Below are 24,125 nucleotides of genomic sequence, written 5' to 3' on the forward strand. Positions count from 1 at the left end.
AGCCCAGATTTGTATAAAGACAATCTTTATCTTAGCAATGCTGAAGGGCCATGCTTTGAATGCATTCTTTGTTGTCGGAATTCACAAGAGGTTGAATGACGATGGAAAATGCCCTTTGCCTGCATACAAATGACTCAGTCAACCATCGCTGGCTGGTTAGTGCCCTTGAGCATGATCTAAATCTGAGAGAGGTCTATATGATGAGAGATTTCTCACACCGTCAGCTGAACCGGAGACCCAACTAGGTCATAACTTAAGGAGGGTGGAGGATAAAGAGGAGGGTGGAGGATAAAGAGGAGGGTGGAGGGAGTGGAGTGGTGACTACCCAAGGTGGTGATTACCCATTATAACCCATGCATTCCTGACAAAGAAATAAATATATATTTGTTTAAATCCCTCCCTCACCCACCTCAGAGACAGATTCCTGTAGGGTAATTATCATTTCCAAATCACATCGATGATGACATCTCAATCTATCTTTAGGACCAAACTCAGTTGAGTTGTTCCTCTCTATGACTGTGCGTCCGGGTTCTATTGGAGGAAGTTATAATTCACCCACTTTCCTCCCAGTACAATCAGTTGTCAGCTCAAATATGACTAGAACCCAAGTTTATTCTGTGCCATGACTAAACGGTCCAGTTCCTCAGGAAAAACAGGTACTTCCACAAGTTAGGGATCTCAATAACTTTGATACTTGTCACAAAACGCACTTTGTAAAAAATAAGACCAGCATGTTTTAACATTGCACTGGCCCCAGTTGTTCGGAAATTAAAGTCAGCATTTTCAGGACTTCAATCGAAGGAATATCTTAACACAACCCTACAAGACAGTAAAGTGTAAAAAATAAATTATGCAAATTTGTTTGTGTTTCTGTGTGTGAGACATTATACATGAATGATCAATGCGCTCACCTAGATGGCATTAGAATGACCTTTATATAGATCCATAGCCCGCTAACCTTGTGCATTCTGTAGGAAAAAAATGTTTTACCCAAAAATTGCTCTAGTATATAATGTCAAATAAAGATTGAAATCTGTTATATTTTCATCACACTCCACAGCTTTAATTGCTCACTATAGTTTTAGAAATCAAAATGCCTCACAGACATTACAGCCTCTGTGGCATAATGAGGGAGACAGGGAGGTGAGTCACAAGGCAGACTGCGCCAGTACGGTTGCCATGACAACCAGGACCCATTTCCATGGTAACATCCATCCAAAAAGCACTACAAAAAGGTTACGCCGCACTTACATGGATCTGAACGAATCTGGAAGAAGCGACGCTGATCAGGGCAGTCTGACAGTCCGCAGCATGTTTAAAAACCACATATAGCTTAAAGGAATCAGAGACTACGTAGTGCATGGGCCTTTGACTATTATGGAATTTTGGGTAACGATTAATTTTCATGAAAACAGCCATGGATATTGTCAGTCATTTTTGTTAAAAAAGTGTTTTGCGCTTTTAATGTATTATACCGAATCTTTGAAAATAGCCATGACATAGCTGAAGAATACAACACAGCTTTGGTGACAACCACGTCTCAAAAATGAATGGGTTTGACCACTTGGAAAGAAAGTTTCTCCTCTCGACCATGCCGTTCTGCTCGTAAAATGATGACCAACTTTACCCTCATGTAAAAATTAAAAACTGCTATTGGGTAAACCTGTTTATATCTACTTGTAAATAAAGTGGACCCCCCCTTAAAATGAAGGTTTCAAGAAGATGTTTCTTTCGTGTTCACGATTATTGTCCATAATTGTTATTTACACGATTATTGTGCCAACCTTATTTCATACTATCAGCACAGCCATTTACGCCAACAGAGAAATTAATGGGACAATTTGACTTCATGGGAACGCAAGATCTAGAATCAGAGAGAAGGAAACGTAGAAATATTACATTATATACCCTACATTTTGTACCTTAAAAGAAGTTTTCGATGAATCTGTCATTCTACCAGGTTCTTATTGTGCGTAGCTGTAGATGTTAGACTATGGAGAGAATCCTGTCACAATGATGAAACCTTTGTTAACAGGGACATTTTATTTTGAAGTATTGAAAAATAATATTGAAGTCCACCAAAACCCCAAGGTGTCCAAAGGGCTCCTGTGAATCCAGTAAAATATGAATGTTCTCCATTGTTTGTTCACCACAATCAAACAGGTGTATGTAGAGAATCAATAGGCGCATTCACAATGCAGAACATTCACAACGCTGCAGATGCTGGTGTCTGACAGTGGTTCCAGTCAGTCACCAGGGGGCAGTAAAGCATAGGGCTAATGATTCCATAGTCCTCTGGTCCTGCACAGTGCACACACAGTGAGGAGTCCAAACAACCGAGGCATCTCCAACCTTTCTGCTCATGTTTGTCCAACGTCCACCAGTACATTCCATTCCATCAGAGTCCAGTTGAATTCCTCTCCCTTACACCACCCTGGCTAGAGGAAGTCATACAGGTACTTTACCATGTCAAAGCTCACAGTCCTGGAAATTAAGAGCAGGGGGTCACAAAAGTCAGCAGCTGATATTCTAAAAATAGAAATGTCTAGCAGTAAAACAGATCTGTGGTGAAAACACTAAAGCAGGGCTCTCCGACCTTGTTCCTGGTGAGCTACTCTCCTGTAGGTTCCCTCCAACCCTCATCTAGCACACCAGGTTCTAATAATTAGCTGGTTGATGAACCGAAAGAGGTCAGTTACAACTGGGGTTGGAGCGAACACCTACAGGAGGGTATGTCTCCAGGAACAGGGTTGGAGAGCCCTGCACTGAAGACAACAGTAACATTCACACCTGGAGATGGCGAGGATGAAGTCCAGAGAGACGGCACATTTATACTTGGGCGCATCCAGCTGGTCATCGTGGCCCACCTGATTCAACAGCTGAAGGGTCACCAGGGAGGAGATCTGGGCAGGGGGTATAAGGGCTTGTCATCAACCATGTTTCATTTGGCTTTACACAAATAGAGAATTCAGACTGGAGATCAAATCATTTTAAAATCACTTCCACACATCAATTCAAGAGCAGTTCAGGGGTTGAAATAATCTAGCCAAGGGGACAGCTGGTGAATTAGAATAAGAATCATCCAATCATACACTAATACTACCATCACATGACTATTCCAGGAATTCCACTAAATAACATTGCTACATCATTTTCCATGATCCCAGTTCAGAGTCAGAGCTGACCTTTTCACTGAAGAATGAGTTTGTTTTATACTGAACAAAAATATAAAACGCAACATGTAGTGTTGGTTTCATGAGCTGAAATAAAAGATCCTAGAAATGTTCCAGAAATCTTTCCTGCCCAGGACCTCCACATCCGGCTTCTTCACCTGCAGGATCGTGGTGGTGGTGGGGGGGTGCTGAGGAGTATTTCTATATGTAATAAAGCCCTTTTGTGTGGAAAACTCATTCTGATTGGCCAAGCCTGGGTCACCAGTGGGTGGGCCCGGCTCCCAAGTAGGTGGGCCTATGTCGCTCCCCTTCCTAGTCATGTGAGATCAATAGATAAGGGCCTAATGAATATATTTCAATTGATTGATTTCCTTATATGAACTGAAACTCCGCAAAATCTTTGAATGTTGCATTTATATTTTTGTTCAGTATATATGATTGCGTTTTACTTTTCATGTATTGACGTGTATATTCATGTGTATAGTGTATATTGATGTGCATGTTTGATACAGGGCTCATATGTAAGAGTCGTTGATCTCAGCATGACTCCCTGTCAAAATAACGGTTAAATATATATTTTTTAATTATCCCTTGGATGACACTGCAGAAAGCATGAGTGTCTCAGCTGACCTGACAGAAAACGCTGGCAGTGGGGGCCACTCGGCTGTCCACCACACTGTAGAAGATGGCCAGGAGACGGTCCAGAGGGAACGGCTTGGGCCCCAGCAGGTGATTACTGGTCTGAATGGGAAGGAGGTGAATTCACTAGGTAGAACATCTCATTGACTAAACCTAAAGAATAGTACAACAGCTTCAGCTAAAGATAATCACCTTTTCATGTTTCTTCAAAAAGTTGGTCTTTTTTATTTTGCCATGGTGCTGTTGGGCAAGAGAGAATCATACAATCACCAATAACTAAAAAACACACACAAGGATGGGGGGAAATTATGCAAACAATTACATTGATAGAAACTACAATCCATCTGCAATATTAAAGCTGATCTATAAATATGAGTAGGCAAAGTAGCAGGCAAACAGAGTTGGTGAATAGCAGGTGGCATTGGTGTTTAACAACTGACTCCTATTCCAACCATGACTTGACAATCACGTGTCTAGCTTTTGAGATGGTGAGGTGAATGAGGTTCAGGTGCTGAGGAGAGAGCAGGTACCTTGAGGAAGAAGCGTTTGTCAGTGCGAGCAGGGTTGTAGGAGGCCAGGTACGCAGCTATCAGCAGGAACTTGGAGTAGTAAGGCAGCTCCACATGGGCATGAGCAGACAGACCTGAGAAAGGCAGAGGAAGCTCTCAATGTCATTACCTGGGAAACATGTACAACAGCATCATCTACAGATGGCTTGTGGATAGGAGACGAGAGAAACATCTGCTGTTGTTTCCACTGTCTGGGTATCTAATACCAATGAGTCTGGAGTGGGCCCTCCATTCAGGGATAAACATAGGGGTAGTTTAGAGGGTCCACTCCCCTGAACTCCCTCTCAGGCTGGGGACAAGCAGCAACACAAAGGAGGAGATAGCTGGGGTCTGAACTGGTCCTGGTCACTAGATTCTAACTAGGTTATTTCCACCGGTCTTGTTCCCAGTGCACGCGTGCCTATGTATCTGTGTGTCCACACTTCTCCTTGCCTACCTCTCACGGCTCCTGCCTCCTTCTCCTCCATCTGCAGCTGTTGCTCCCACTGCACACTGAGCAGAAGAGACATGACAAAGTCAGGGGACACACCACTATTACAGAGCCAGCAGCACTAAGCCGCTGTTGTGTAATAAAGGCCGTTTGTCGTCAGTCCATGAGAGAAGGAGGTCGGTCACGGAAGCTAAATCAATGGGAGTTGATCATCTTTGGTTGAGGCAGATGTACACAGACAGACCTGGACACCTCTCGCAGGTACACCGTCTGCATGGCCTTCTTCAGGTGAGGCTCGATGTTCCTCCACAGCTTGTGAGTGTCACCCTCTTTCACTGAGGGCAGAGAAAATGAAGGGTGGAATTTAAACATTGATCATCTGAGAGACAAGCTAGAGTTAGGGTGACATGAAAGGAATCCATCATCAAATTAAAGTACAGAGAGAAAGACTAAGGGAAGACAGCAAAGTAATTGAAATATTGATGTGGTTACGGTTCTAGAAATATGAATATATTACCTTTGCCTTGCTCCAAAGGTTCAACGAATTTATAGAAATTGAGGGCAGCCTGTTTGAAAAGAGAATTAAAACTATGAAAGGACAACAAGTCCTATGCGAATGTAAACATGTCTGCCAAAGTTGTATCATTATTAAAATTCTGCATATCAAAGAAAATCCCAATCCTTAAAAGTAGTAACTCAAGTGGACTAAATAAAATAGTGATGGATAGCCTGGAAACAAACTCATACTGAATCCTCAAAGGGTAGCATGGAGAGTGTGTGTAAAGTTTTCAGAGCAAACTGTTGCCTAATCTGAAATTAACCCCTTGCACCAAGCTATTGACACTTCTTTAAGCCCCCAGAATACATCTTAAAGGACTGGATAAGTGTGCAAGCCATACATTTATTTCAGACTTACAAGGGGGCATCAAGACACATCTAGAGATAGGTGCAAGGGCTAGTTGTTTGTCTGGGCTCTCGGAGCGGGTTATGACGGAGAGTGTTAACAGCTAGTTGAGAGTTACTGAGTGTGGTCTGAATGTGTGAGCATGTGTGTGAGAGTTCAGTGTTACTATGAGTGTGTGTAACTGACCAGGTGTCTGAGCTCTCGGAGGTCCCTGCAGACGGAGTAGAAGACTCCCAGTAGGATGTTGATGAAGGCTGAGTAGAGCTCTGGGGAGTAGGATGGGTGGCTGTCCTCAGACAGGATCTGCTGCAGCTCCCCTACACAGGGACACACACACACACACACACACACACACACACACACACACACACACACACACACACACACACACACACACACACACACACACACACAGTCAACGCCTGCCTCAAATGAAGTCACACACAAAGACTCCCTCATACATGATTTTAGTCATTTTATGTACAGGAACTCAGACATTCTTTCAAAAATTGATTAAATCCTAAGTGTTAATTATCTCGACCGGATGCCTTTGTTTGCTGTGTTCTGTCACAGTCACTTCTCATGTGTTGGTGCAAAACCACAGGTACAAAGAGTTCTCACTAATCACAGGAGGTTGGTGGCACCTTAATTGGGGAGGACGGGCTTGTGGTAATGGCTGGAGCAGAATCAGTGGAATGGTATCAAATACGTCAAACACATGGTTTTTATGTGTTTGTTGCCATTTCATTTGCACCGTTCCAGCCATTATTATGAGCCGTCCTCCCCTCAGCAGCCTCCACTGCCACTAATCCATCTGTACCTAATTCAATGCTGAAGGCCATAGATGCTTGTCTGTTGACAGCTGTACCTTTACTGTAGTCAGGGAAGTGGAGCAGCAGTGGTTCAAAGCAGCCAGTGTTGGGTCGGAACTTATCCCATACTATCTCACTGAGCATGATCACCGTCACGTTGTCCTCAACCTGCCAGAGAAACAGTGTCACTTACGTAGAGGTACAAAATCTGATCACAGATCAGTTATTTGGCATTGCATTGTGGATTCACAAAGAATACAACTATGTTGGTGGTCAACAACACCTTTACAACATCAATGCAAGGCAATGTGTTTTCCTCCTTCAAACCTGAGTAAACTAAAGAGGGAGGACAGTTATGAAGACAGCTGTCCAAGTGCATTCTACCAACACTTCATATTACAATACTGCTTCGGATTATCACCTCAAAAGGTGCATCTGTCACCGTGACTGCACATCTGTCACCGTGACTGCACTAGCTACATGCCACTCACACAGCTGTTTAAAACACTTCTACAAGATAAAAACAGGAGGCATTCAGCTTTAAAAACTAAACCAAAACTAAACATTCTGGTAGTCTATCTGCATTTTTGATGTTCAGAATTAATATGCAAAGAATGATTATCAAGAATGATTGTCATTCTTCCTCATCTCTGCCTTTCAAAGCACTTATTCGAGTGCCTCCTTGAAACATTCAATTCAAGGTTATCTATCAAAAAGGGACCCTTCTGCGCTAGTTCACCATCCATCAGTCACGGTCTGTCTGCAACTTAATGAAGTAGTGTGCTCAACAGGTGACATGACTCTTACCAGTTCCTGAAGGCGCAAGAAGGCAGGGAGGAGATTGGTTTCCATATTTCTAAGGAGCTCAGCCCGGTCCAGCACCTACCCAGATACACACAGCAGAGGTCACTGTAACTGTTTCATCATACATTATATACCACAAATTATGCTTTATAACAATTCACGTTATACTTCATCAGAAAGAGAATCTGCATTGTAACTGAGGATGTAATTTTTAAAAGAAGTGGATTATCAAGCAGGAATATCACAGGTGAGGGTGATTTGTACTCACAATGTATCGTGTCTGCTTGGCTGAGGCCTGGACACACAGTTGTTTGTAGACTCGTACGAAGTCTGACAGGGAGGGACTGCGGGACAGTAGGGAGACAGAGTCGGAGCCAAAGAGGGAGAGGAGAACCTGCTCAAACAGCAGTCCTACAGAGACACATTCCACACAGCTCACTATGGCATAGGGAAGCTCCAGTTCCTTCAGCAAGGTGTGTATCACATGGCTTTTTCCTGTGGCACGATGACCATAAATGAAAATGGAAGGGTAGCTGCATTGCTCTGGCTGTAGGCACAAAATGTATTAAAGTGTCAATACAATGACTCACATATTTGGGCAAGAAAACATTTTAAATGTATTATTTAATAGTGGCGATGGGTGGTGTTTAAGATGAAGGAGGACGATTTATGAGCATGGCCTTATTTCTATTACAGCATATTGGATGTTTGTCATTCATATTCCATTTACCCAGTTCAATGTAACATAGATAGGTTTAGGCTACTACATGATACTAGAATTTTCCCATTACCCATCATGAGGTTGCTACAATCTAGCATATGAATGAAAGTTTACAAAGTAGATGCACACAGCTCAAGAGAACATTTTGAGGTGACAGACAGTGACACATTCAATATTGCATCTAGCTCATTGAACTAGGGTGTAATCATTAGTCCAAACAAGAGTTTCTATTGGACAAATGCATGCATGTTTATCCCCGTTTCCATCCGTTTAAGAAACGTTTTTCAACAGAATCATCGGAATGAATACACCCCTGATCACACGTAAACATAGTTCCCTTTCATAGCAGCTACGTTGTATTCCTTCTCGTGCTCTCCTCCGCTCACATTTTCCCTTTGCTTGTGGACTTCAATTCAAAACACATCAGCTGTCTGAGACCGGGCGGAAAAAAAAACTTTCCGAGCCAAACCATTTCATAACCGCTACACACAGCCTACATCATAGTCAACATAGCTAATAGAACTAACAAGTTAGTAACCCTGCTACAATCATGCAGTACAATGTAAGCAGTGTAGCAGTTAAACTGACGCCGCCGATGGCAATAAATTAGTAAAACCTAAAGTTTACCTTGACTTGGAAGAGTTCCAGTGTTGGATAGTCATAGCCAGCTAACTAACATAGCATCCCTCTGTTGTTGTTTTATTTAACTGTTTACCATAAGGAACTTGATGTTACAATGTTTCAAATCAGACACAGACCTCTCCCATCAACGCCAGCAGCATGCTCGCCTGGACATCTCTGCAAGGCAACCTCTCCATCACGCGCTGCAACTTTTTATCATCATACCCTATGTGCTGAAGTTGTGCTGCCATTGTTTAGGCTGCTTTTAGACACACACCGAACCGTAAAGTGTATGACTTAAAGTAGTTTGGCCTGTAATAGAGATAAAGAGACAGTTACAGAACAAGGTAACTTCACAAACTAACGTTAGCAGTGCATTGTGCAAATTGTCTGTCTTTGCCTTCCTTCCTCTGCAGCAGTGCTAGCTAACTCAACTGACAACAACGGTGTAGCTCTCGTGGAAACTCAAGGGTAATGTTTAGTTGTTGAAAGTTAATATTTTGCTACTGCAAGCATACTGAAAAACGTTACCTGGTTTAAGTTCATGCAGTGAAATTAGCCGTATCCAACATCCCTGTATACATGTCAAGAGTTTCCCGCGTCTCCAAATGGTACGTCACAATTTCCTGTCTCTTTACAAGCCAATCACCGCCAGGTTAAAGCAGTTGACTCTGGGAGTTGTAGTTGTCTATTTGCAAAGCGATGCCACTATCACCAAATGCCACCACCCCTATTTGCGATGTTTTGGATGTATGAAAGCGAGTGATTTAATTGAGGACATTTCGTTTTATTGCAAAAATGTTCAAACACCGGCTTCTCGGGCATTATCACTTAAATAAACCACCAGTTTACTGAATACCATTGGTGTTTTAATATGAGGGTTTTAGCATGAAATAACCATTATATGTTTTACACACTTATTTGTTGTAAATGTTTTGGCGCCAAACTGGTGGCAGTTGTGAAAAAAAATCAACATTTGGAAGAGATAATGCTTTTTTCATTAGTTTAATTAGGCAATTTTTTCTTGAACATATGGTCTTTCCACTACAAGCCCCACAATATGGACAAATTAATAAAAATGGAATACTATATATGAATACATTTTTTAAATAGTTATTCAAGTATAGTCCTAAATTAGCAGTTACCATAGACTGTCATAGATTACCTGTTAAGTACCCAAATTACCGAATGGTAAATTACCGGTAGCTTTGCAACCCTATACAGATCTGTATCGGCGGCCTGGTGGGAAAAGCTGATATAGCGTTTACAGTGGGACACTACAGGCTAGTTAGTAGATGAGGTGGGACAACATTTTCTCATTAGAAATGCATTAATGTCCCACCTCACCTGGCACTTGTTGTGAAATCATTTATACGACTTTGTAGAGGCTTAGGCCTATATACTGTATAAAACACGCTCAAGTTTTCACCATTTTGTGACAGTAACCTTATACTAGACTCACCCCATGCCATTTGAATATTGATTTGGGGAGATTACAAGCTCTTGGTAAAAATCTAACAAAAATGAGTCTGCACACCTTTTAATTGATCCTGGAACACCTCTATTATTCCCCAAATGCTGTCCCTTTTCATACATTCGTAAAAAAAAAAATCATACATTTTTCTATTCTCTCTTTCTTACATGTCATGGTCCTTTCTTTCTATCCATCCTTACCCTTGTTATTTTCCTCCAATTCCTTCCACCATCATCCTATGCTGTTTATGTGATATATAGCCTCTATAATTTATTTTGAGATGTTATGAACAACTACAACAACATATTTCTTTCTATGGTATACATATTCAACATATTCCTTTCTAAGGTCTTCGAAAGCCAAGTCAACAAACAGATTACCGACTATTTTGAATCCCACCGCACCCTCTCCGCTATGCAATCTGGTTTCAGAGCTGGTCATGGGTGCACCTCAGCCACGCTCAAGGTCCTAAACGACATCGTAACCGCCATCGATAAGAAACAATACTGTGCTGCCATATTCATTGACCTGGCCAAAGCTTTTGACTCTGTTAATCACCACATCCTCATCGGCAGACTCAGTAGCCTTGGTTTCTCAAACGATTGCGTCGCCTGGTTCACCAACTACTTCTCTGATAGAGTTCAGTGTGTCAAATCGGAGGGCCTGCTGTCCGGACCTCTGGCAGTCTCTATGGGGGTACCACAGGGTTCAATTCTTGGGCCAACTCTTTTCTCTGTATACATCAATGATGTCGCTCTTGCTGCTGGTGAATCTCTGATCCACCTCTACGCAGACGACACCATTCTGTATACTTCTGGCCCTTCTTTGGACACTGTGTTAACTACCCTCCAGACGAGCTTCAATGCCATACAACTCTCCTTCCGTGGTCTCCAACTGCTCCTAAATACAAGTAAAACTAAATGCATGCTCTTCAACCGATCGCTGCCTGTGTAACCGATGTGAAACGGCTAGTTAGTTAGCGGTGGTGCACGCTAATAGCGTTTCAATCAGTGACCTCACTCGCTCTGAGACTTGAAGTAGGGTTTCCCCTTGCGTTGCAAGGGCCGCGGCTTTTGTGGCGCGATGGGTAACGATGCTTCGTGGGGTGTCAGTTGTTGATGTGTGCAAGGGTCCCTGGTTCGAGCCCAGGTTGAGGCGAAGAGAGGGACGGAACCTACACTGTTACACCTGCACCTGCCCGCCTGTCCAGCATCACTTCTCTGGACGGTTCTGACTTAGAATTTGTGGATAACTACAAATACCTAGGTGTCTGGTTAGACTGTAAACTCTCCTTCCAGACTCACATCAATCATCTCCAATCCAAAGTTAAATCTAGAATTGGCTTCCTATTTCGCAACAAAGCATCCTTCACTCATGCTGCCAAACATACCCTCGTAAAACTGACCATCCTACCAATCCTCGACTTCGGCGATGTCATTTACAAAATAGCCTCCAATACCCTACTCAACAAGCTGGATGCAGTCTATCACAGTGCCATCCGTTTTGTCACCAAAGCCCCATATACTACCCACCACTGCGACCTGTACGCTCTCGTTGGCTGGCCTTCGCTTCATAATCGTCGCCAAACACATTGGCTCCAGGTCATCTACAAGACCCTGCTAGGTAAAGTCCCCCCTTATCTCCACTCACTGGTCACCATAGCAGCACCCACCTGTAGCACTCGCTCCAGCAGGTATATCTCTCTGGTCACCCCTAAAGCCAACTCCTCCTTTGGTCGTCTCTCCTTCCAGTTCTCTGCTGCCAATGACTGGAACGAACTACAAAAATCTCTGAAACTGGAAACACTTATCTCCCTCACTAGCTTTAAGCACCAGTTATCAGAGCAGCTCCCAGATCACTGCACCTGTACATAGCCCATCTATAATTTAGCCCAAACTACTACCTCTTCCCCTACTGTATTTATTTATTTTATTTATTATTTTGCTCCTTTGCACCATATTATTTATATTTGAACTTTGAACTTTCTTCAAATTATAATTCTACCATTCCAGTGTTTTACTTGCTATACTTTATTTACTTTGCCACCATGGCCTTTTTTTGCCTTTACCTCCCTTATCTCACATTATTTGCTCACATTGTATATAGTCTTATTTTTGTCTACTGTATCATTGATTGTATGTTGTTTTACTCCATGTGAAACTCTGTGTTTTTGTATGTTGTCGAACTGCTTTGCTTTATCTTGGCCAGGTCGCAATGGTAAATGAGAACTTGTTCTCAACTTGCCTACCTGGTTAAATAAAGGTGAAATTAAATTAATTTAATAAATTTAAAAAAATTAAATATATGTTAGAATATCAAATGAAGGAAATTACATTTAAATTGATTAAAGGTTTATTTTGTGCATTTTTGTAGCTGAAAAAGGTCCCAGTGTGTCACGTCCTGACCCTTGTAAGAGGTCATTTTCTATAGTAGATGGGTCAGGGCGTGTTTGGTTGGTTTTCTTGTTTTCTATTTCTATGTGGGTTTTCTAGTTTTCTATTTCTATGTTGGGGTTATTGGGATGATCTCCAATTAGAGGCAGCCGGTTCTCGTTGTCTCTAATTGGAGATCATATTTATGTAGGGGGTTTTTCCTTTTGGGTTTGTGGGTTGTTAATTTTGAGTAGTGTGTTTTCCTCTCTGCATCACGGTTTGTTTGTTTTTTTGTATTTCTAGTATTTGGTGTATTGCAACGTTTCACTATAAATAAAAAGATGTAGAACTAAAACCATGCTGCGTGTTGGTCCGATCATTCTGACAGCCGTGCCACTATTCAAACACCATTCGTTGGAGTTGGGACAGTACTATACATTTGATTTTCGAGAAATACATGTTTATATTGTTATATTTTTTTAAAACTGACAATAACTTCCTTTTAACACAAAGTTAGATTGCTGAATTATAATTGACAGGATGACAGACATCATTCTAGCGCAAGGTTTCATAGTTTATGATTTTCAACGGGTCACCCATCTAAGAAACCTGAACACACACTTTGCTCAGAGTCTGTGTGGATGGGCTCCTTGTCTTTTACAGCTATGAAGTTTAATTTCTTTGTTTTGTTTTTTCACATTGAGAATGATTAAATGTCTTACACCATTCATAAACGCATAGGTATGCTACTGTAAATATAAAGTTATTTTCTCAGTTTCAAAATAATTGTAACCACATGTCTTCTCCTAAATAATGAACATAAAATGCTTTCCTGTCTGTGTACATGTTGTTTGTTTTTCTTGTTAGGCCAATAGGCTACCTCTACCGTGCCAGGGGGAGGAATATGCCACATGCAGCTTTGAGAAGGCTAATCCTGAATAAGAATAGACTGCACAGAGAGAAGGTACTGGCAGAGCAGTCAAAGCCACTTCAGAATCATCAAGTGATACTGTTGCCCACTGCATAGCACACAAAGTTGGAGACTTGGAGTAGGCTATCAAACAGGTGATGCATTTATAGTGATTACCTAGTTATTGCAATCATGATTAAGTTTAGCCAATTAGCCTTTATCATGACTTTGTGATAAAATGCCATGTCGCAGGGTTGAGTTTTATAGCCTGCCCTTGTTGTTGATGTGTACTTGTTCACTGTGCGCTAAATACCAGCGCGTCTTGTTTTGCGACAGAAGCCATCCTATTTCGGTGGACATAGTTCAACACCGAGAGAGGCGACGTGGAGAGAGAGAGCTGAGACTTCAATATTCTGCCTCACGAGTCAGAGCCAATCTAGACTAAATCAAATAGGAGTGTCGCTTTTTAGATTTAACGATTTTATTTCAGATGTCTCCCATTCCATCATTGCACTGGGGCATGAGAGTGGGATAAGCGGTTAGATAGGCTGTATTGCGCATGGTGCTTTATCAGAGGGGTTTTGATAGGTCTATCGGTTGTGGCAGTCGGACTGCGCCTGTCTGGAATACAGGTGTTCTTTGGTCAAATATGGACGCAGAGCACATGATGCACAGTGAGCAGATTGTCAACACTCGCGACTTCATCATCTCAGTTAAATGCACCTCCTCCACCTCAGCAACATTGGTATTCGGTGGAAGATGAGGTTGTAGTCGCGTCTGTGAAGGGGGATCTCAGCCGCTCTCCGTGGACTTTAGCATTTTTCATGGATTATTCATCTCTGTGCGCCCTCAGTCGAATGCAGTTCTGACCGTGGGATGTTTGTTTAGCCTACTATGGCTGTAGAGTATTTGCTAAATACATGGCCGTTTCGAATTAACACCCGGTGATTATTACATGCTGTTATCTCAGTGATCATTCATTCAGAAGATTCCTCCTCAGTATTAATCGTAATATCTCTCGGATACCCAGCCTACCATTCAATAAAGACAAGAAAAACGGTGGCGGACACAAGCACATTGCAAGCTGTGAGGTTTTAGTAATATCCAGTAGGCTAAACACTCGCTCTGGAGGGAGCAGTTTATTCTGGGAGATCGTGTCACTTTGACGCGGCCGGGATGTGCTTTGTGCTTGATTAAAGCTCTGTGTGTTAACAGTTCGTAAATATAAAAACCTTTAGAGACGGAATGATGGTGCCTGGGGCTCCTACAACCATGCTTCCCGCTTCGGAGGCTGCCAAAATCTACCAGACTAACTACGTGAGGAACTCCCGCGCTATCGGGGTTCTGTGGGGCATCTTCACCATCCTCTTCGCTATAGTCAACGTGGTGTGCTTCATCCAGCCCTACTGGATCGGAGACGGGATGGACACGCCGCAGGCTGGCTACTTCGGCCTCTTCCACTACTGCATCGGAAACGGGCTGTCCCGGGACCTGACGTGCCAGGGCAGCTTCATGGAGTTCAGCACCATCCCCTCCGGCGCCTTCAAAGCCGCGTCCTTCTTCATCGGGATGTCCATGGCGCTGGTCATTGGGTGCATCGGCTGCTTCACGCTCTTCTTCTTCTGCAGCACAGGCACGGTCTACAAGATCTGCGGCTGGATGCAGCTGGCTGCGGGTAAGTTCCCCCGTCTGCATATTGATTAATTGAAGGGTGAAGGAGTTCAGAACTTCAGCAGTTCTACAACCAGAGAGAAATCTCTTGTATTCCAGCTGTTCAATCAGCCAGGAAGGGGCAATTATAACTATGTGTTAAAGCTAGAATCCTTAGTTGCTACATCCATTCGTGGACTTGTAAATTATAAACTGCCAATTGATTGTTGAAGAATATAACTGATAAATGCCTCATGAGTTTAGTTCAACTGTCGTGCCCCATCAGAACCCTAAATATAAGCTTGTTTTACTCCAGTGTTTGTAAACAAGGTAAATGTAAACAAACACGGTATGGCCTAAAAACATGGTTAAAACTATGCATTCGATATCATTGGTGGTTAGTCCTTGCATCTATAGCTCTGTCTATGAATTTTAGAGTGGTTACGTTTCTCCAGCCCAATCCCTTAGATGTTTTGCAGAACGGGCGTGGATGCCCTTTGCTATTGTTTAAATGAAGGATTCTAGCTTTAAGTGTGGTTGATAGTGTTATACTTGACATCAGTTTGATAAGAAGTGTATGTCGGGGGTTAAGTAGGTAAGTTAAGCAAAAATATTTCTATAAAATGAGCAAAAGCTCCTTGCAGATGACAGCCATGTTTCTTTATCTGTCTTAAATCATCATACAATGTCGCACTATCTTTAAAACATATATGAATGGAGCAAAGACAACCACAATAAATACAGCCGGACACGCAAACCACACCGGCCAAGTTGCGTGTACAAGCCTTGCAAAAATACATTTACACACGCAGGTGTCAAGCGCAGACTTGGCTCTATTTGGGATGCTCCAGGTGCTGCAGGTCCCCTCCTTATTGTATATCAGGAAGATACAAACCCACATAGACGCTTGAAAAACACACGATAAGGGATTCATTAAAGATAACTAAACACCAACTAGGTTTCCCATTTTATCTGTAGATGAATCCTTGGAGTAGAAAGATTATGTATGACTCCAGGTCAAAATTCTACAAATAACCATCTTAAAAGAGAACCATATGAATGTTAGGTAAAATAACCACCCAATGTTAATCTCCCAGTTAAATATCCATTAACGTTTCATGTGTTTTGAGCCACCCAAAATTAATGTAATTGATGCACAGTTGATTTGAGTTTTAACCTACATGTCATGATTGCATCTTGTCAGACAAAATCCCAGTGGCATGCGGACGCACTCCCGTGGTGTAGTCTGCATGTAATGCTCTCTCATACATCAGAATTTACCCAAGCATCACAGTGAAAGTTACTTTGCAGAATTTAAGCTGGTAAAGAATGCACACAGACTCCAGATTGTGGCTTTAAAGCGGGTGTATACAATCAACCAGTGATCAATCAAAGGCAATGATCCTTCAACTCATCTCTGTAACAAGTAACACAAACCACTGATAAAAATAAATAATGAATGGTGTTAATGATGCTTGCCAGATGTTGGTCTGAGACCCACAACACCATCCGTCTGTATAGCTGCAGGAGCCTCGCTGTAAATCCATGTTGAACATAAACACCAGCATGGAGATTATTCTCGTCCCAGACTGAGTTAAAACAGAAGCCCTGCCCAATGAGCACAGCCTGGGTGTTCATATCCCCACCTTGTTTTTCCACATGAAGGAAAGACACTGCTTATCCCTCAGTGGTGGGAATGAGTCAGTGGAAACCACTTGGTTGGTTTCCCTCCCTCACAGGGAAGAGCCCATATCCACAAAATCATCTCTGAGTAGGAGTGCCGATCTAGGATCAGTTTAGCATTTTAGATCATAATGAGTATGATTATATGGACAGATCCTAGATCAGCAGTCCTACTCTGAGATGTTCTGGATACAGTCTTCATAATACGGTACAGATCTGATCATGTTCAGACTATACAGGGGGTGATCAACAAACTGACTAACACGGCCTGTATGATGCCAAAAAACACACTTTACTAAACATATTGTAAATATTTACGTAATTTAAATTAAGATTTTTAAAAAATGATCTCTGCCAAGTAATGGGGCCTTTTCACCAATGAGATTCTCCAAAAATACAGGTGACAAATATGTTTTATGAACTCAACAGTCTGTGTGTGTCCCCCAAAGGCTCTGTCAAGAAATATGGCATCACAATGTACCATACTGCCGTAAGGCTGCAGAGCGTGGTTTTATGGAGTGCTGTGTGGTGAGGAGTCAACATTGGCGATGACAATGAGAGGTCTGAGTGCTTGGGGCCTATTGGCTGCTCATTGCTTCCTTGTCTTTTATTGATCCATCACAGCACTTTGCTCATGGCAATGACATGTATCATCAGCATTCTGTCTGTCTGTCTGTCTGTCTGTCTGTCGTCGTCTGTCTGTCTGTCTGTCTGTCTGTCTGTCTGTCTGTCTGTCTGTCTGTCTGTCTGTCTGTCTGTCTGTCTGTCTGTCTGTCTGTCTGTCTGTCTGTCTGTCTGTCTGTCTGTCTGTCTGTCTGTCTGTCTGTCTGTCTGTCTGTCTGTCTGTCTGTCTGTCTGTCTGTGTGTGTGTGTGAAATTGGCTATTAAGCTGTTCCTGGGGAGTAGTGATTGGAAATATATTGTACTTTTATTTTCTCATTGCAGCCACAGATCCCAGGTATGATTGTCAAATCCTAGGCTCAGTGTAGTCAGACTTCTATCCAGGAGTTACTGGCTGTTGTGTCTGTCAAAGACGGCACATAGCGAAGAGGCACCTCTCCTTAAAAGCAGAGGAGAGGCTGAACATCTGATGAGAACAATCCACCTGCAGGCATTTGAACAGCAACCCTAGAACAGTGCTCTCAAAATGTCTGCTTCTGTGCAGGTGTGTTTTTCAAGGAAATTTACATGAAACCAACTGACATGTTCCCACCCCTGCAGGCTGCAGCAAAACCTAAAGAAGTCTCCTTACTACGATTAACACTGTTGAATAATCTGCTAAACTGGCCCACTGCACACAGCACTTCTCAGGTAGACATGCCCAGTCTGCACTCAGCCCAGTAGCTGCCTGCAAACTGGAGCAGCTGGACCATCTGCCCTGCCTCCCTCCATCCTCCCTCTCTCCCCCCTTGCGTCACCTTGACTACCCCGCTCACTGCGGACCAATTAACTCCCAAACTAAGACTGACAGGAAGCCCCCTCCATGACAACCACACTGCATGGTCGGTCGATGATAATCACACTCATCCTGTGACAACTTCCACCAAATGCCAGGCGCTTCTCCACTCTAGTGGAGGATGTGATGGATGGGTCGGCTCTGGCAGCATGACAATGCCTGCCTGTCTGGCTCTAGTGGGGTAGCAGATTGGTGCTCGGCTCGCCATCCTGGATGGAAACAAAAACTCCGCTGACCATCCCTATTTCCGACCCTCACCAAGGGAAATTCCTGAACACACAGGAAGGGGATTATCATTCATGTATTCAGAAGGGGCTCCATGCTCAGTTTGGATATGGCTTCCACAAGCAAACAAAGGAACCAGGGGGGCTCTTGAGTGTGTTGTGTAGGCATTTCAACGACCTGTTTCCTGGCTCTGTTTGGACTACTAGGCTGCCCATACGGGTAAGTGGCCGCACATTGCTGCAATCAGTACTGGTCCAATGGGCCCCCTGAGATGGAAGCTGGCATTAGCATTAAACATTAAAAGGCCCATTTGGTTGCTCATGGTTTATTGATCCAGAGGTTTCTGTGCAGAACAGCACAAAGCTCCTCTAATGGGAGACAGCTGCTGTCACCGTCTGGCTGCTCTGCTGCTTACAGGCAGTACTGTTTATTTGTCTATTTATTCAAGTGTGTGCGTGTCTGCGTGTGTGTGCTCTCTTTACTGTGTCTTTAATTTATCATAGGTGTCTGTCACAACCCCTCAGTCTGGGGATTGGGCCAACTCGTGCCTATGCATGAGATTGCATGATTTGGCATTTAAATACACACAGTCTGTTCAGCACTCATACAGTACAGTCGCTGTTGGGGATCTTTGCACAGTGTGGCTCTCCATTTCTCACAATTATTTAAAATAGAGGCAAGTGAGAGACATCACATGGTGCCTTGTTGGGGGAAAGAGAGGAGGTGGATAAGAGATGTCAGCTAAGGGAAGGGATGAAGACCAGCAGGGAGGAAAAGATAAAAGCACATTAAAGAACATGGAAAGTGATGGTCACAAAGAAGGATTTGGAGAAAAAAACAGAGAGAAGAAGAGTTAAAATATTGATGCTGAAAAGTACTATCAAGAGATGAGGTCAGGAAGAAAGCCATGCCATTAGAAGTTCAAGCTCGGGCCCAGACAGATCTGGGACCAGGCTACATATTTCACCAATGTCTTTCTGAACTGAATATGACCTGCCATAAATGAGAGCTTAGCCTCCCTCTCCACTCACAACTTTACAATGTTGTGCACTTAACCAGTGGGCAGCTGCTGTGTGTGTCATAGTACCACTAAAGTCAATAGCTAATGACATCAACCAGCTCTTATCCTTCCTGTCAGTGGTAGCGTGATGGACTGGCTGGCTGGGCCTGAGATGATTAGGGAGATGATGTAACATGACCAAACGGGAGTCCCAGTTACACACACTCACTCTAGCGCCATTAGTCAGAGTTTTAGAGGACAGCAGTAGTAGTGTGGTGGGACATCAAGAGGAGTTGTGAATGGGGCTGATGAAAGCCGGCTCACTACTCTAGCTCTTTGGAAGCCCATTGAGACTCCCACAGCATACTCCACAGATCAGAGACTCTCCCACAGCATACTCCACAGATCAGAGACTCTCCCACAGCATACTCCACAGATCAGACTCTCCCACAGCATACTCCACAGATCAGAGACTCTCCCACAGCATACTCCACAGATCAGAGACTCTCCCACAGCATACTCCACAGATCAGAGACTCTCCCACAGCATACTCCACAGATCAGAGACTCTCCCACAGCATACTCCACAGATCAGAGACTCTCCCACAGCATACTCCACAGATCAGAGACTCTCCCACAGCATACTCCAGAGAGAGAGAGAAAAAGGGCCCACCCCTCTATCTCCTCTTTAACTCATCCCTCTCTCCGTTCCCTCCCCATTCGGTAAAGCACCGGACCAGGCCCTGCTGACAGCCACACACACGCCATCCTTTTAGAGAGTAATGTTATGTACAATGGGCCAATGGACATTTAAGCCTCCAATGCAGTCATCAGGAAGTTAGATGGTGTGCCTGTCAGGCATGAAATGTGTGATTTCTCAAACCCTGCTCCCAAATGATCAGCATAGCATGTCTCATAATAGATCTGTCAGCTGGTAAATAAATCAGAAAGCAGACGTTGTGCATCAGGAGGTGTGACGGCGTCAGAGCAGGAGGTGTTTTATGTCTCTTCCTGTGGATTAGAGGTGGGAGATGCAGGTGGCAGATACAGTGCCAGGTTTAGGATGTCATTCTGACACATCCTGTACCTGCCAAGGACCCATAAGATGGGTTTGTGCTAAGAGGAGAGAATCTCCCATGCTTGTGTATCTGCGATGACTGTGATGCCATTATTGGGATTAGCTTCAACAACATTTCATTAATAGATCTGGTGGTTTATATGCAGTCTTATTATTCAGATGTGGGAAATAGTTTTTAAGGTGTTGTGATCTTATCGTACACACACAATTACTTTGATAAAATAGCTCGTCAATTTTTCATGAGTTTGATTGGCAGCTGTGATAGAGGACTTGCCAGGCCTGTTAGAAATAAAGTGAGAGTGACATCTCTGATTGAAGAGTTGCACGGTCTTTTGGGACTAAACTGTGACTGACTTATGATTTAGATATAAGAGGGTGACGATAAGAAGGTGACGAGAGAGAGAGAGAGAGAGCGAGAAATGTAAAGCAGAAGAGAGGTATGAAAGACAGCCGATTCCAGAGAGACACATCTAACATAGCATGACAATGCAAATCCCTAAAGAACAGTTAGTCCTCTGGGAGTACAATATAGCCTCATTCAAAATGGGTTCTAACACTCAACTATCTTATGATCAATTTCCTGCCAATCAAATGTGCTTGGTATGGAGTGCAAGCATCAGCCATACGACAGGGAAAATTCAGAGCAATGTTATATTTGATGGAGGCCTATCTGTCAATACGCTGTTTATCTCAGAAGTCAAACTCAAGCTTTCGTAACCACGGGTACTCTGACTACTGCATCATTAAACCAACTTCCAGTAAGGTAGTCATTCAAATGCTCTAATAGCTATTAAAGTGGATTTTCATTGTAGACCGGCACAGTTGAATCACAAATTGAACTTTGTGATTTTTCAGGTGAAGGCTTTCCCCGGTGCATGTCACGCTTCCTAAAGAGCTGTGTCTTTTTGGACGACCTTTTCTCCTGGGGTATCAGCCTCGGTGCCACAGGTGGGTGGGGGTAACTCACTGTGTTCGCCCTGGTTCCGTGGCACCGGCCGGCCGGCTAGCGTTAGTGTTATTTCCTGCTGTTGCTCTTTCAATGGGGGGGTTAGTAATGGGATTAGGACTGGCCGACTGACTGAAACGCTGGTACAGCTGACAGGAGAGATAACACAGCCTTTCCTAGAGGTCCTGCAGGATTCACATGGTGTATGTGTAAGTCTGCTGTTGCTGATGAAAGCTACAGCTCAGTAACTGTACTAATCATGAAGCACCACAGAGGGACCTAGCACTAAGGAACATGGAGGGGATGGTGGGTGAAGGAAGAAGCACCACAGAGGGACCTAGCACTAAGGAACATGGAGGGGGTGGTGGGTGAAGGAAGAAGCACCACAGAGGGACCTAGCACTAAGGAACATGGAGGGGGTGGTGGGTGAAGGAAGAAGATTGGCAACTCCAAGTCAGACACTCACGGTATGGGTAAAAGAGTGGAGAGACAAGGTTCTCTCTAGAGCTAAAGTACTATACCAGTCAAAGGGTTTTTCTTTATTTGTACTATTTTCTATATTTGTAGAATAATAGTGAAGACATCAAAACTATGAAATAACACATATGGAATCATGTTGTAAGCAAAAAAGTGTTAAACAAATCTAAATATTTGAGATTTTTCAAAGTAGCCACCCTTTGCCTTGATGACATCTTTGCACACTCCTGGCATTCACTCAACCAGCTTCGCCTGGAATGCTTTTCCAAGTCTTCGGAGTAGTTCCCACATATGCTGAGCACTTGTTGGCTGCTTTTCCTTCACTCTGCGGTCCAACTCATCCCAAACCATCTCAATTGGGTTGAGGTCGGGTGATTGTGGAGGCCAGGTCATCTGATGCAGCACTCCATCACTCTCCTTCTTGGTCAAATAGCTCTTACACAGCAGTTAGCCTAGTGGTTAGAGCCTTGGGATTTGCTGGATCAAATCCCAGACCTGACAAGGTAAAAATCAGACATTCTGCCCCTGAACAAGGCAGTGAACCCACTGTTCCCCGGTATGCCATCATTGTAAATAAGAATTTCTTCTTAACTGACTTGCCTAGTTTAAATAAAGTTAAACATTTAAGCGCAAACCAGATGTGATGGCATATCGCTGCAGAATGCTGTGGTAGCCTTGCTGGTGAAGTGTGCCTTGAGGTCTAAATCAATCACAGACAGTGTCACCAGCAAAGCACCATCACACCTCCTCCTCCATGCTTCACAGTGGGAACCACACATGCAGAGATCATCTGTTCACCTACTCTGTGTCTCACAAAGACACAGTGCTTGGAACCAAAAATCAGACCAAAAGGACAGATTTCCACTGGCCTAATGTCCATTGCACGTGTTTCTTGGCCCAAACAAGTCTCTTCTTCTTATTGGTGTACTTTAGTAGTGGTTTCTTTGCAGCAATTCGACCACGAAGGCCTGATTCACACAGTCTCCTCTGAACAGTTGATGTTGAGATGTCTGTTACTTGAACTCTGTGAAGCATTTATTTGGGCTTGAATTTCTGAGGCTGGTAACTCTGATGAACTTATCCTTTGCAGCAGAGGTAACTCTGGGTCTTCCTTTTCTGTGGTGGTCCTCATGAGAGCCAGTTTCATCATAGAGTTTGATGGTTTTTGCGACTGGACTTGAAGATACTTTCAAAGCTCTTGGAATTTTCCACACTGACTGATCTTCATGTCTTAAAGTAATGATGGACTGTCATTTCTTATTTGAGCTGTTCTTGCCATAATATGGTCTTGGTCTTTTACCAAATAGGGCTATCTTCTGTATACCAACCCTACCTTGTCACAACACAACTGATGGCTCAAACGCATTAAGAAGGAAAGAAATTCCACAAATGAACTTTTAACAAGGCACACCTATTAATTGAAATGCATTCCAGGTGACTACCTCATGAAGTTGGTTGAGAGCATGCCAAAAGTGTGCAAAGCCGTCATCAAGGCAAAGGGTGGCTACTTTGAAGAATCTCAAATATAAAATATAATTTGATTTGTTTAATAGTAATCCTTAATAATCCTGTAGCAACAGGAAATGTGAATTATTATGTGGATTATAATTAATGGACATTTTTGTATTTTTATTTTTACATTTTTCGTAAGTAAAAATCTAAAGTGGAAATTAAACTTCAGAAGGCTTTTAATAAACATCAAATAAACGACACGTTTTACATTTCCTGCATTGCAGTTAAGTTCTCCTGCAACAGGGTGATCAAATTAAGATCCTACATCTGTATCATCCGCCCCCAAGGGAGCGTCACTAAATAGCTAGGCTACCCACCACTGCACAAGGGATCAGAGACAAATCCCCCAGCAGGGGAAAGTGATCATCTCAAGGAGCATAAGCGAAAATACTGTCTCTCACTTTCTCTCTCCATTCTCTCTCTCTGATACAACTCAGCTAACCCTGATCATTGTGAGAGAAGCTGACTTATTTAAAGCAGGTGGGTTTATGCCAAATGTAGAACTTAATTGTAGGTCACTTGTAGAAGTAGCTATCATCTACTGTAGTATTGTAAAATACTACTGTTGTATTGTAAAAATAAGTTGACACAACTGACTTGTAATTTTGAAGTTTGTCTTACTGCAGCTAGACAAAACCTTTTTGCTATGGTCAAGTGTTGACATATGTGC

The 24,125-nt window shown here is 43.1% G+C and overlaps 2 protein-coding genes across 2 annotated transcripts in view; one reads left to right on the forward strand and one right to left on the reverse strand.

Annotated features, from left to right (window-relative positions):
- Window positions 1-2,024: 2,024 nt before the first annotated feature.
- orc5 (origin recognition complex, subunit 5) lies at window positions 2,025-9,316 on the reverse strand. The gene is made up of 14 exons (XM_014153474.3): window positions 9,205-9,316; window positions 8,811-8,985; window positions 7,600-7,878; window positions 7,335-7,409; window positions 6,584-6,695; window positions 5,902-6,032; window positions 5,329-5,377; window positions 5,056-5,146; window positions 4,818-4,873; window positions 4,343-4,455; window positions 4,005-4,052; window positions 3,804-3,914; window positions 2,791-2,903; window positions 2,025-2,484 (listed from the first exon to the last, which is right to left on the reverse strand). Exons 2-14 carry the CDS (start codon window positions 8,922-8,924, stop codon window positions 2,439-2,441), a joined length of 1,338 nt encoding a protein of 445 aa, XP_014008949.1. The 5' UTR covers window positions 8,925-8,985; window positions 9,205-9,316; the 3' UTR covers window positions 2,025-2,438.
- Window positions 9,317-14,562: 5,246 nt separating this feature from the next.
- The window catches only part of LOC106576354 (LHFPL tetraspan subfamily member 3 protein-like), a 42,310-nt gene continuing 32,747 nt past the window's right edge, over window positions 14,563-24,125 (forward strand). Inside the window, exon 1 of the mRNA XM_014153476.3 lies at window positions 14,563-15,104. Within this exon, the coding sequence (XP_014008951.1) occupies window positions 14,675-15,104 (430 nt within the window). The 5' untranslated portion in view covers window positions 14,563-14,674. The remainder of the gene's footprint in view (window positions 15,105-24,125) is intronic.

This window comes from Salmo salar, chromosome 17 (assembly GCF_965601325.2).
Source record: "Salmo salar chromosome 17, fSalSal1, whole genome shotgun sequence".
In the NCBI taxonomy this organism is placed as follows: domain Eukaryota; kingdom Metazoa; phylum Chordata; class Actinopteri; order Salmoniformes; family Salmonidae; genus Salmo; species Salmo salar.